General features: G+C 31.7%; 1 protein-coding gene across 1 annotated transcript; it reads left to right on the top strand.

Moving 5' to 3' along the window:
* The first annotated feature begins 6,952 nt into the window (after window positions 1-6,952).
* On the top strand, window positions 6,953-12,328 carry LOC132294589 (uncharacterized). Its single transcript, XM_059792498.1, has 8 exons — window positions 6,953-7,604; window positions 9,246-9,323; window positions 9,432-9,574; window positions 10,901-10,971; window positions 11,295-11,390; window positions 11,622-11,714; window positions 11,796-11,891; window positions 12,035-12,328. Exons 1-7 carry the CDS (start codon window positions 7,158-7,160, stop codon window positions 11,876-11,878), a joined length of 1,011 nt encoding a protein of 336 aa, XP_059648481.1. The 5' UTR covers window positions 6,953-7,157; the 3' UTR covers window positions 11,879-11,891; window positions 12,035-12,328.
* The last annotated feature ends 266 nt before the right edge of the window (window positions 12,329-12,594 follow it).

The raw sequence follows: 12,594 nt of genomic DNA, 5'->3' as shown, positions 1-12,594 counted from the left end.
TTAGTAATAATGGGCTAACCAATTGGTACCCATGGACTACTTGGATAGGAGGTTGGATGTGTATGGATTATTACCCATGGATAGTTGTGTATGTATATATATAAATATATATTATATACATATATAAAAAAGAAAGTAATTTATTAATTACTTTTATGGTAACTTGGGTAGTAATATTTAATCTGATATATATGTTTTATATTTAAATAATAAAAATATACGTAAATTTTATATGTGTTATGTTTTAAGTTACTTTATAATATTATGGTAACTTAAGTATTATTGGATAATCTATTAATAAATAATGGAATGTGTATAATTTATTTATTTAATAAACATATATATAAATTATATACGTAACATATTTTACTTACCTTTTTAATATATATAAAAGGAAAAGTAATTTATTAATTACTTTTATGATAACTTGGTTAGTAATATTTAATCTGATGTATATGTTTTATATTTAAATAATAAAAATATACATAGTTTTGATACGTGTTATGTTTTAAGTTACTTTATAATATTATGCTAACTTAAGTATTATTAGTTAATCCATTGATAAATAATAGGATGTGTATAATTTATTTATTTAATAAACATATACATAAATTATATACGTAACATATTTTACTTACCTTTTTAGTATATATAAAAGGGAAAGTAATTTATTAATTACTTTTATGGTAACTTGGATAGTAATATTTAATCTGATGTATATGTTTTATATTTAAATAATAAAAATATGCGTAGATTTGATACGGGTTATGTTTTAAGTTACTTTATAATATTATAGTAACTTAAGTATTATTGGATAATCCATTAATAAATAATGGGACGTGTATAATTTATTTATTTAATAAAAATATACATAAATTATATACGTAACATATTTTACTTACCTTTTTAATATTTTATATTTTATTTTTTTTAAGTTGACTTGGATTAGGAAAAGGGTTAGGGTTATTTTATTTAACCTATAAATATATAGTTATAGGTTGTAAAAGGGGGTTAGAAATATTCACGTGATATATTCTAGAGAGAGAGAGAGTTAAAGAGGGAAAGAGGAAAAAAAACCTTGTAGAGAGAAGATCAAGGAAGAAGAAGTTTAACTTTCGATCCGAAAGTTTAAGCAAGTTCTTCTTCTATTTCTTTCCCTTTGATTCGTGTTTCTATGCATGCCTAGGAAATTACATGATTTATTAAACACATAAAATTAAATAATTATGCATGTTTAATTGGATTAGAATATAGGCTTTATGAAATTGGTTCATATCTGCTCTTGTGTTATGAATTGATAAATGCATGATTTTGATTTGATTTCCGGTGTGAATTTTTATATGTTTACATTATGTATTTTTTCATATCTGTGGAATGATGGAACGTAGAAACATGCCTAGGATTCCTGAACATTAAATAGAAACTAGGTTTGGGTTTAAATAAATTTAAATAGACTCAATCATAATGATGCTTACTATTTGAATGTTTTAAACAAACGAATGAATTTAATCTTTTAATATGTTTAAGCAATTGAGATTAAATGTGTAGGATGAATTGGATACCGAGAATGCTTATTTGACGGTATAATAAAATATCATCATGTATAAGATTCAGTTTGTGTAGGACATATGATATAGGAAGCTTAAATAAATAATAAGTCATTCCTATTTTGTGATAACTTGATATCATATTATCATAGTTATTTCTGGATTATTTGATGTATTTCCTTAATCGTTACATTAATTGTTATATTATGTGGTTTAATACACCGGTATGGGACGGTGGTATTCTAGGGACGGATTAACTTATCAGTTAAGTCCTACCTATTTTATATAAGGGAATGAATTAACTAAAATATTAAGTCCTACTTATATTCAAGTCAGGTCAGCTGAACAAGTTGAATGACTTATGGAGGATTAATTTATACTGGATAGGATGGTTACTAAATTATATATATATAAGTATGGTACCATGATATGAGCTTGAGTCTCAGGATCAGTGGTTAGGGTGCGTATATTGCCAGGGATGTGTAGCTAGATATAGTGTAGTTGTGTACCCTGGTAGGTCTAGGTACTCATGCCCACTATATGTGCGTTTTGCGTGTTCCCTACTATTCAGGTTGAGACAACCCTATAGTCTAGTGAGGTTCCTTTAGTGTGTGTGTGTGTGTGTGTATATATATATATATATACGGACTACTAGTTACTGTTGGATTGACTAGGATGTATACGTGTATCGGATCTCTGCTTGGACTGTAGTAGAGTAGAACTTGTTTGTGGGTCTGACCCACCATTATTTTTCAGGTGTTCGTCAAAAGTAGAGGTTATTCGTGCTGAGCGAGGATCAATCTACTTCATTCTTCCGATACTACATAGGAGTTCCTTTATGATTCAGTTTCCTGATTTAGACAGTTATTGCTGTCATTTGTTTAGTTTGGATTTTCTAGGGGTCCATACAGTATGGATTCCCGAGTTGTATTTTGCAGGATCAGTTGTATCAGAAGAGTTTATTAGCTAATGGAAATATATTCAGAGGTTTATTATTAGATTATCATTTTAGTTTCTTGTCAGCATTTTATTTATTCTTCTTTATTCTTTTGTACTCTGTGTTCGTTTATCATCAATTTGTTTTGATATCCTTAGGTATTCGGGCGTGGGCCTGGCCAACCCACATTCGGAAATCCGAGGGTATCACAGTTTTGTTTAGGTGGAGTATTAGAAAGAATAGAGAAAATAAACAAATTTTATTTTTGACATTATTTTATTTTTAATTTTTGGGCAAGGAATAAATATATGTATATTGATAAAAAAAAAAATTAAATAAATAAAAGGAGGAGGAAGAAATACAAGAGAAACTGTGGCAGCACTCACAAACGCACACCAGAGAAAGAGAGCCCTAATAATAATTAAAAAAATAAATATGAGTATGACGACAAAGATAATTCACCTATGGCCTAATAATCGGTGCTCTAAAGAAGTTGTGAAGAAGAAGAGGAGAGGGGAAAAAAAAATAGCCCTAAATCGCCGGAGAAGAAGAGAGGAGAGAACATACGAGAGAGAAGTTGGATTACCGCTGGAAGTCTGGAATTGCAGTCTCAAGAATGCGAGGCGCCTCTCTTTTTGGACCTACTGAACTCGAATCGTAGTCGCCGATGAATTCACGGGGAAGGCGCCCCTCTTTAGGGTTTGTGGTCTCTTTCTCTCAAGAAAGCGAGACAGATGATGGACGATGAGCTAGGGTTTGTGAAATGATGGAAATGTGGTGTATTGTAAATGGGTGTCCAAAACAAAGAGGTTACTGTTGATTTTCATATAAAATTTTGTGGTCTTTCTTTTTACAAAATTTTGTATTTTTATATATTTTATAAAATTGTTGATTAAGGATAGTTTAGTCAAGTTTGGTTTTAAATATGTCAGAGGGACTTAATTGCACCAAATTAAAACTTGAGGGGTATTTTTTGCACGCGAGGAATGTGATATGTACTATAAACATATTTGAGTGGTGTTTTTTGCACGCGACCCAACCAAATATCAATCCAATTGGGATATTATGGCCATTTTCAAATTGAAATTGTCTAAGCCAAAAGGTCTATGTTTGAGAATCTCGTAGAAGAAATCTTTGGAGAAATTTTAACACATAAACTTTCTCCCTTACAGCAAAAATTTTCAGTACATGAACGGAAATGGTTATTTGAATTTTTTAATAAATGTTCCAAATATTGCTGAATAGGCCAATAAACCTTATCCCAATCTAGTTAAAGAAGTTTATAGGTGAAGAATTTTTGTGCACTTATTTACTATATTAAAATTTATTACCAAAAGAAATTAGTTTACCATGTTATAGTTTTATTAGCTATTTAAAATAATAATAATAATAATAATAATATTACACAAGTAGAAAATAAATATGTTGAATTTCAATGGCAGGATATGACGAATTGTATTAGTAGGGATTATTACTCAAAATTCTGAGAAAGTGAAATTTTCTCCGATAATGATATTCATTTTGTTTGTTTATCACATTCTATTAACTGAAAATATAGTTTCGGATAAACAAAAAAGGAAAAGATTGGTTACTATTTCCATCCTCTTATAATTTTATATTTGGTTGATCTCTATTTGAATATCTTACATATAAATAATCTTACATATAAATAAACGTAAAACAAAAAAAAATAAATCTCTAGAACTATTCTACAAAATATCCCCAGCATTATCCTACAAAATATCATATTTACAAATATCTTCAAAACTCCATAATAATCTCGAACGTCTGCAATACTGAGATTGATATATGATATAATCTAGAAAATCCCATGATTTCCTACTCATCTCTGCACACAATAAGAGCATGGTGTCTTTGCGGCATAAATGACTATGATTAATTTAATTAATGGACTAAATTAATTAGGTAAGATCATCCTTTATAATATCATATTAACACAATTCTTCAAAACTCTATAATAATCTATAAACTATATGGTAATCCAGTGAGATAGTGATGTTTCTGCTATCAAACAAAAATCGAGCGACTTGATCACTGCTTCCTCCCTCTCTTAAAATCTCTTAATGCTTGCTATAAAGGATAGTTGGATTGAACAGACTTTTCTGGCACCTCAAATACAAAAATACAAAAGTAGTGGTGGATCAATATGTTAAAAGCAGTATAAGATATTAGAGTATACTAAACAAAAAAAATTAATGTGAATTATGAAAGATTGGAGCATGACTTTTGGTTATACAATTCCGGCGGATCAATATCTTAAACACAGTTTAACATATTAGAGTATACCAAACAAAAAAATTTGGTGTGAATTATGGAGGATTGGAGCATGACTTTTATTATAAAATTATGTATTCTAGATTTTTATACAGACTTGGTAAGCTCACGACTCAAAATAGGATACATACTTAAATAAATTCAAGATGAATAAATATAAAAAGAATTAAAAGCAAAATACGAAAACTTGAATAAGCAGTATACTACTATATATATAGATTAAAACAATGATATTATTATACAGAGAACGATGAGCGAGTAGCATGGATTTAGTTAAATAAAAAAAAAAAGTTAGAGATTGAGATATGGTAGTAAATATTTAATATGGTAGGATTTAATAAAAAAAAAGGTTTAATAAGAAGAAGACGTAGGAGGGTTAATTAAAGAAATATACAACTACCTACATTCCATAATAGTTGTTAATTTGAAAAACTTTAACTCACTACTATCTTTTATTTTTGAATAATTTAATATAATTTTTAGTCATATTTCTTTTATATACTTGTTGTATACTACTTATATCCCATATTAGAGGTCTATGCAGATTACTTTAACTCAAAAAAATTTTTGTTAGTTAAATTTTTTGAAGTGGACAACTAATATGAAACGGAAGAAATATAATTAATGAATATTTATTTCTCAAATCAAGTCAAATCCTAACTTTTTGGAAATCAAAAATATCATTCAATGTCTCGCACAAGGATCATGAAAGTGCTACTACACATCTCATTTAGCAAGAAGCAAATTCTCTAATTTTCGAAAAAAAAAAAGAAAAAAAAGAAGCAAATTCTCTAGATTACTACAAATCAATTGGACTACTCAATTGAGATATATTTGGAGTTATAGAGAACGAGAGGAGTTGTATTTTTGGCATTTCTGTTACTAAAGAATGAAACTGACAATTAAAAATAGCCTCTTCGGATTTGTTGGGCTACCGTATGGGTTGCTGGGCCTTGTACTTCTTTTGTACATCTTACGCATTAATACAATTTGTTTTAATTTAATTTTTATTTTAAAAAATATATATGTGCCTTCTGTCTCCACTTTCAACCATTGACCCCACTAGCAAAAATTTTTATTTTTTTTATTGAAAAAAAAACTAATCCTTGAGTAAATACATGTTAATATCATGGCAACAACAAAGTTTATTAAAAGAACAAAATTATTTGATTTACATGGAAGAAATATGTCACAAATTTATCTACTTTCAAATCAACTTTAGTTGAAGAAAAAAAGAATGAGAATTTGTAACATCTATAATTTAAGTGTGTTATTTGAGAATCGAATACACGTTGTTTTTTATCCTCCATATTTTAACTTATTTATCAAGTTAATTAAGAACAAAACTATTTGATTTTAAGGTAAAAATATGTCACAAATTCTTCTAACGTTATTATTTGATAACAAATCTTGCTCATTAATTTCTATTGGAACTCTATTCGTATGAAACTCAAAGGCCTCAAGTTTCTAACTCTAAATCAGTTTGCAAGAGATTGTTTATGTTGATTAGTTATATTAAACAAAACTATTAAATCAAGGCAAAAATTTGTTACAAATTCATCTAATTTCTAATAAACTTTAGCCGAGGAAGTGAATGCAAAAGTTACAACTAGTCTTAACCAAAGTCAGAAATTATGTTCATAGGGGGCACATATGCAAGAAAAAAAAAAATTTGAGTGGCACAATTTTAAAAATTTAAAGATTAATAACCATGTTATTTAACAATCCTCAAATAAATCTTGTTCTATCATTCTTCATATTTTATTTATTTACAAGCAAATCTATTTGATTTCACCACAAAAATATGTCACAAATTTTCTAATTTCAAATCAACTTTTGCTGGAGAAAAAGTGAGAGCCAGAAATTTGTTGTATCTTATAATCTTATGTCAAAGTAAATCTTGTTCATCATCCTTTATATTTTATTTATTTACTAAGTTAATTAAGAACAAAATTATTTAATTTCATCACAAAATATGTTACAAATTTTTTAATTTTTAATCAACTTTAACGGGAGAAAGAGGGTAAGAAATTTGTTCAATCTTTAATTTAAGTATTTAAATATTATATTGGACAACCAGTAAATCTTGTTTATTTTTTTTCATAATTGATTGATTGATTTATCAAGTCAGTTAAGAATAAAACCATTTCATTTCCGCGAAAACAAGCCCTGTTTTTCCACATTTAAACAACACAAAACTGTTTTTGTGTTTACTTACAGGGGAGAGAGAGAGCTGACTTTGTTTACAGAAACGATTGGGTAGGGAGAGAGAGAGTTGTCACTGCTTACAGAAACAATTGGGTAGGGAGAGAGATTGGGGGTTTGGGTAGGGAGAGATAGCTGTCTCTGTTTACCGAAACAATTGGTTAGAGAGAGAGATGGGCAACCCCTCTCTCTCCATCAGATTCACCTTCGTCCTCTCTCTCTCTCTAGCAGCAACTTACACAACCTCATCACATTCATCATCATCAACATGTCTCTTCTTTCTCAGATCCCATTCATCTCCAACACCTCCCATACCCAAAGCCTCCGCCTCCGACCTACTCTCTCTCCTCGGCACCCCACAACAAGCCTCGGCAATCAACCCCAAAGAAGCCCAACAACTCAAGTCCTGCCTCAAATTCCTCGTCCCCTTGTCTCCGACTCAACTCGCCACTCACTCCATCGCTCCTCAACTCAAATCCATCCGCCCTAAGACTTGGACCGAACAAAATCAACTCATTTGGTGGCCGCCGACACCGGTGATGGAGCTCGCTCGCCTGGCCGTCGATTCCGGCGGTGATCCGGCCGCCATTCAACGTGCCCTAGATCCAACGATCATTACGGTGAGTTTGTATATATATATATATAGGTCTTTTGTTCCATATCTAGACATTTCTGGTTAAATTATATGTAATTTGTGTAGGACAAGACTGAACACTGTTAATAATAGTTTTATGGATATGAATGAATGTGTTGTATGTGATATTTGATGCATTGATCAAGTTGTTCATTAATTTTACGGTATCATGCTCTTCCCAAAGAAATAGATTATAAATTGAACTATTTTGACATAAGCATTATGAGATACAGAGGTAGCCTGTGTAGCTGCAAAGCTTATGTCTGCATTTTTTTTCTTAAGGGATTTTAGTATTAATTGGATATTTGGTATTGATATTTGAATCTAATGCTGGGACAAGACAATCCAGCTCTGCAAATCTTTTTCTTTTGTATAATAGGAACATGCGATTTTATCAAATATTTAGGTTGACAACTTAACAAATTAAATGAATTTGTAACAACTGAAGTGGATTTTGCTTATTTATCAAAACAATTTAAAAAAACAACGATGTGTAAAATGTAATGCAGTTGAGCAAGAGTCCTCTTTGAAGAAGAGTAGGAACTCTTAGTGCAATCTATTCCATAATTAATTTTATTGTTGAATTAAAACATTAATCCCACTCCTCTTTTAGATGCCATACCAATGATTCTAGCTTTTACTCTTTCTCTCTCTTTTTTTTCCCCATAAATTTGAGAGGGGGAAACTCTAAGCCTTAAGGATGTACAAACATCACCTCTTGAGAAGAATTGGGGTGTATTTTTTATTTTTCATTTTTTCCAGTTTCATCAACTTCAGCTGTTCTTATAAAAGATATTATGTCCGACTTATGACATGGGATGAGGTTATTAAAAATGACTTTAAAAAGTTAAACATAGTGGGAGAAATGGCATGCAATAGAAAATATTAGAGAGAGAATTCATGTGGCCGGCCCATTCATATGGGATTAAGGAAAGGATGATGATGATGATGAATGGAAGTTCGACTTAGTTTAATATCTAAGAGTTGGAAAGGAACTCCTATTGTATTTCCTGAAAATGAAGATGCATGATATTAAAAAAGTGGGATGAGAGCTTTCCTTCTTCTTCTTGATTGTATACCTATGAATAATATATAAATGGCAGTGTAAGAAGTGTCGTAAGTTAAATAGTGAGAGAATTTTCAATATTTTTTCTTTTTTACTATAAGGGTGCATTCATAGGATTGTTGCAATAATTGATGGGGAATTAATCCATGGATTTGAAGACGAGTTAAAATGAGCTATAGTTAGAAGAAGAGAATTGCTTAGATAGGCAGCTTCAGCACAATCTTAAATAAAATTAAAAGACAGAAATCTTCTATGAAAATAAATCACAATAAAGAGAGTCAATTACAATTTTATCTAGATAAATATGCATATGCATGTTGGTTTGTAAGTATATAACATGTGAGAACAACAACATTGTTGCAATTATCTGTTGGTGGTAGTTAGATAAAGTTGATGATGAGTGTGGGTCCAGCTACAAACTTAGAAATTTAGTCCTATGATGTTGATTTTTGTCTCTTTTTGTAATTTTTTTCCCCTAGTTGTCTCTTTTTGTAATTGCTGATATTAATATGGTTTTTACATTGTTGGTTTATAAAGAACATTCCTTTAGTAATGTAACAGGTACCCGATATTGAAGGATCAAAGGAGAACCGATGCGAGCTTACTAGAACTCCGTATGGGAGACGCTTTATAAATGAGGTGAGCATCAACATTATATTTATAGCATTCGATAATTTTTGAATTTGTTATATTACTTGCCCATCTCTATTTATTGATATCAATTTTTTTTTTTTGGTCATTTTGTAGGAATTGAATTCTTACCTCGAATTTCTATTTGAAATTATTGCTGCTCGAGCTCCCAGTATAGGGTTAAATATATCCTTAAATCGCTATGACTTATTTCATGGTCACATTTTTCTTGCCACCGACACTGGAAGGCTTGGTATTTTGTAAGTTTACATACACCATAATTCTTGCTCTTGTATAAGGTCCAATAAAAGGATTTCTTTGGCTTAAGGAGTTGAAGAAACAAATTGCTTTACATTCATCACCCGCTTTTGATAAGTATGACATGCGCCATAGGGGACACAACCTGTGTACTCATGTAGTATATAGGAGTTAAAAGCCTACAATCCTTGATGAATAGTTAACTCTACAGAAGTTATTAAATGAATTCAATACGTGCTGGATTAAAAAACCAGCTCGAGGGGGGTGGGGGAGTATTCAATATAGATTTCGTAAGTCTAAGATGTGGATCATCACATTCGCTCCCATTTGACAAACTTGGTTGGATCTTTTGCTACCCCTTCTACCAGCCCACAGCCAAAGTTCTCTCCTAGAGATCTCACGTAAGCAGTAAGTTGCTAGACAAAGAGAAAATGATGCATGATTCACCATGAAACTTGCAACAGCCACCAAAATTACCAAAGACTCGTTGTCTGACAGCACAATTCCCACCTCATCTTCCCATCTTTATAACCCCCACCCATCTCGTTCCTCTTCACATTCATCTCCTCTTCAAACCCTAGCTCTAAAGACATATTTTGCTACCAATCAGAATCCAGGATCTAGTCCCATCACCAATTCATTAAATATTCACTTCTGTCTCTACCACCTACCTAGCTTGTGTCCCAGCTTTGCTTGCTTTTGTCTTTATTGAGACTCACAGGTCCAAGATTATTGAACAGCAATGGTGTTCTCGCCCAAGAAGAAGACAAGGCGCGAGGCCCATTTTCTTCTTTTTCGTTGACTCAACCACCACTGGACAACCAAACTCGGAGAAACAACTTCAGGTTCAGCTTCTTTTGTCATTGCATTTCCCTAAAATGTCAAATTCTTCTGATCCCCAATTGGATTCTTTCACTGATATATGAATCAGTATAACTAATTCCAGTGAAATTAGGAGAATACCTGTTTAAAGGGCAATGTGACAAAATATTCTCTAAATTTTCTGGATGTGTCTCTAGTTCCTGTCATTTTTTTTGGTGGGTGGGTCTGCACTACTACAGGTAAGTTAGAGGAAATTTAATTTTTAGAAATGATAGGTAGGTGTCTGTTATTAAGGGAAATTGCATAATAGTTAATTATAATTTTCCCCTTTTATTGATATAATATGTGTCATTAAAATTACATTCTGTCTTAATTATCTGCTTTCTTAATGAGTTTTATGTGACACGGGAATACTTTTCCCTGCTATCATTACTGTTTATTAACTGGACGTATGCATCTTACTTTATAATCACATGCTTTTAATATTATGGTGCAAAATTTGACAGGTTCCATGCTAAAGAATACCCAGCATATGAAAAGAAAGTGTTTCCATACAATATGGGCTACTGCCAAAAAGGTATATATGGTCCAGAACGCCTTTAATTTTTATTGAAGAGAATTTTCTTACTCTTTTCATGCCTTTGGTGATCTCCTTCTTCTAGGTTGGATCAATTCTGAATCTCTTAATATCTATTGGTTATTTTTCATTTATAACAAAGGAATTTTGTTAAGGACATAAAATATGGATATCTCATATGCTAATTCTTCTTACCTTCCGCAAATATTTCCGATTTTTGAATCAAGATTTTGCAATGGGTCAATTGGTAACAAACTAACACAATTCTTGATTTGAGTGTAAAACATGAAGAAATAACATTGTTTTCAATATTTGTTCGTCAGGGTCTAATGTGACTTATGGTGATTCAATGAATTTGCGAAACATTCTATGGCTGGCTCCACTGCCAAGTAATTCCGCTAAAGCTTGGTTGGCACCTGGTACCTTCTCTCACCTGTCCCCGAGTGCTATGCCGATATTCAATTGATGCATAGGGTTTATAGCTCTCAATATACCCCACCTTTTGTAGCTTTCATATTACATCTATATCATGCATACTCTCAACTTTTCATCCCTCAAATTGTTCAATGTGAGTGATTGCCATCTCCCTGCAAGTTGGAGATCCTTCCGGCATATGAAATTTATCACTTCTTTTCTAATCTTGTTTATAGGAGTCCTCGTGGTCTTGGATGCACATCCAGGAGGAATCATATATACAGATCTCATACCTGAATATGTGAACTATGCGAGGACCATCTATGAAGGTTTGGAGTTCTTTTTTATCTTTTTCAATACTATACATTCTGGAGTGCAATCTAATTTTGTAAAAATATGATCATTGCCAGATGATCTCGGGGATGTTGTTGCTGATGTCAATTACCTGAATGTCGGAGGTGCTGTGTCTGATTATCAGATTTTCATTTGCTAATGTCCTCCTGAAGGTAAATGCAACTACTCAATTTACTTGAAGCCATCTGAGATTCAATTATGCAGAACCGATGGTGTTCATTTAATGTCCTTTATTATCAGCCACATCGATCCTCTTCTTGTCCAGAATGTGACCAGTGTTTTGTTTTCTATGTAGTGCTTACCAATTATCTAATGCGCTGAATGTATTCATGGCGGCTCCAAATTCCCGACTGTGGCACCGATGTCAAGATCCAAGGTCCAGGGACAGAGTATCTCGCTTTTTCATCGACGATGCCCACCCTTATCAGCAATTGCTGCTATAACACTGCTTTTTCTTGGTGTTTTCCTTTTTATACATACACATGGATGTTCATGTAAAAAAACAGTCATGTGGTTGGGTGGCTGGTTTGTTGGTGTATTTGAAATACTGAATGGTGAAATTCTGCTTATAAAATTTATATTGTATAAATGAATGTCCAATTATGACATTATTTTTGGATGATTTGCCATGGTTTAAATCACATATGTTCTCAGGCAACTTTTTAACTGCATAGACGTTCTTAACAATTCTTCCTTCAATCTACCATGTATTATGCAGGACAACTATAGCAAGAAATTTAACGTCAAACCAAGCAAATGCACATTGAATCTGCAAATCGAAAACCGTCGAATACTTATTTACTAATTATGCGAAATTCGTAAATTGAAATCAACTAATTAAAAAATATGAAAATA

This window comes from Cornus florida, unplaced genomic scaffold, assembly GCF_030987335.1.
Source record: "Cornus florida cultivar Cherokee Brave unplaced genomic scaffold, ASM3098733v1 CherokeeBrave_3.0.0_Hap2_Chr02, whole genome shotgun sequence".
Lineage (NCBI taxonomy): Eukaryota > Viridiplantae > Streptophyta > Magnoliopsida > Cornales > Cornaceae > Cornus > Cornus florida.
The sequence above is the reverse complement of the archived record's forward strand: the minus strand, read 5'-3'. Positions and strand labels throughout refer to the sequence as shown.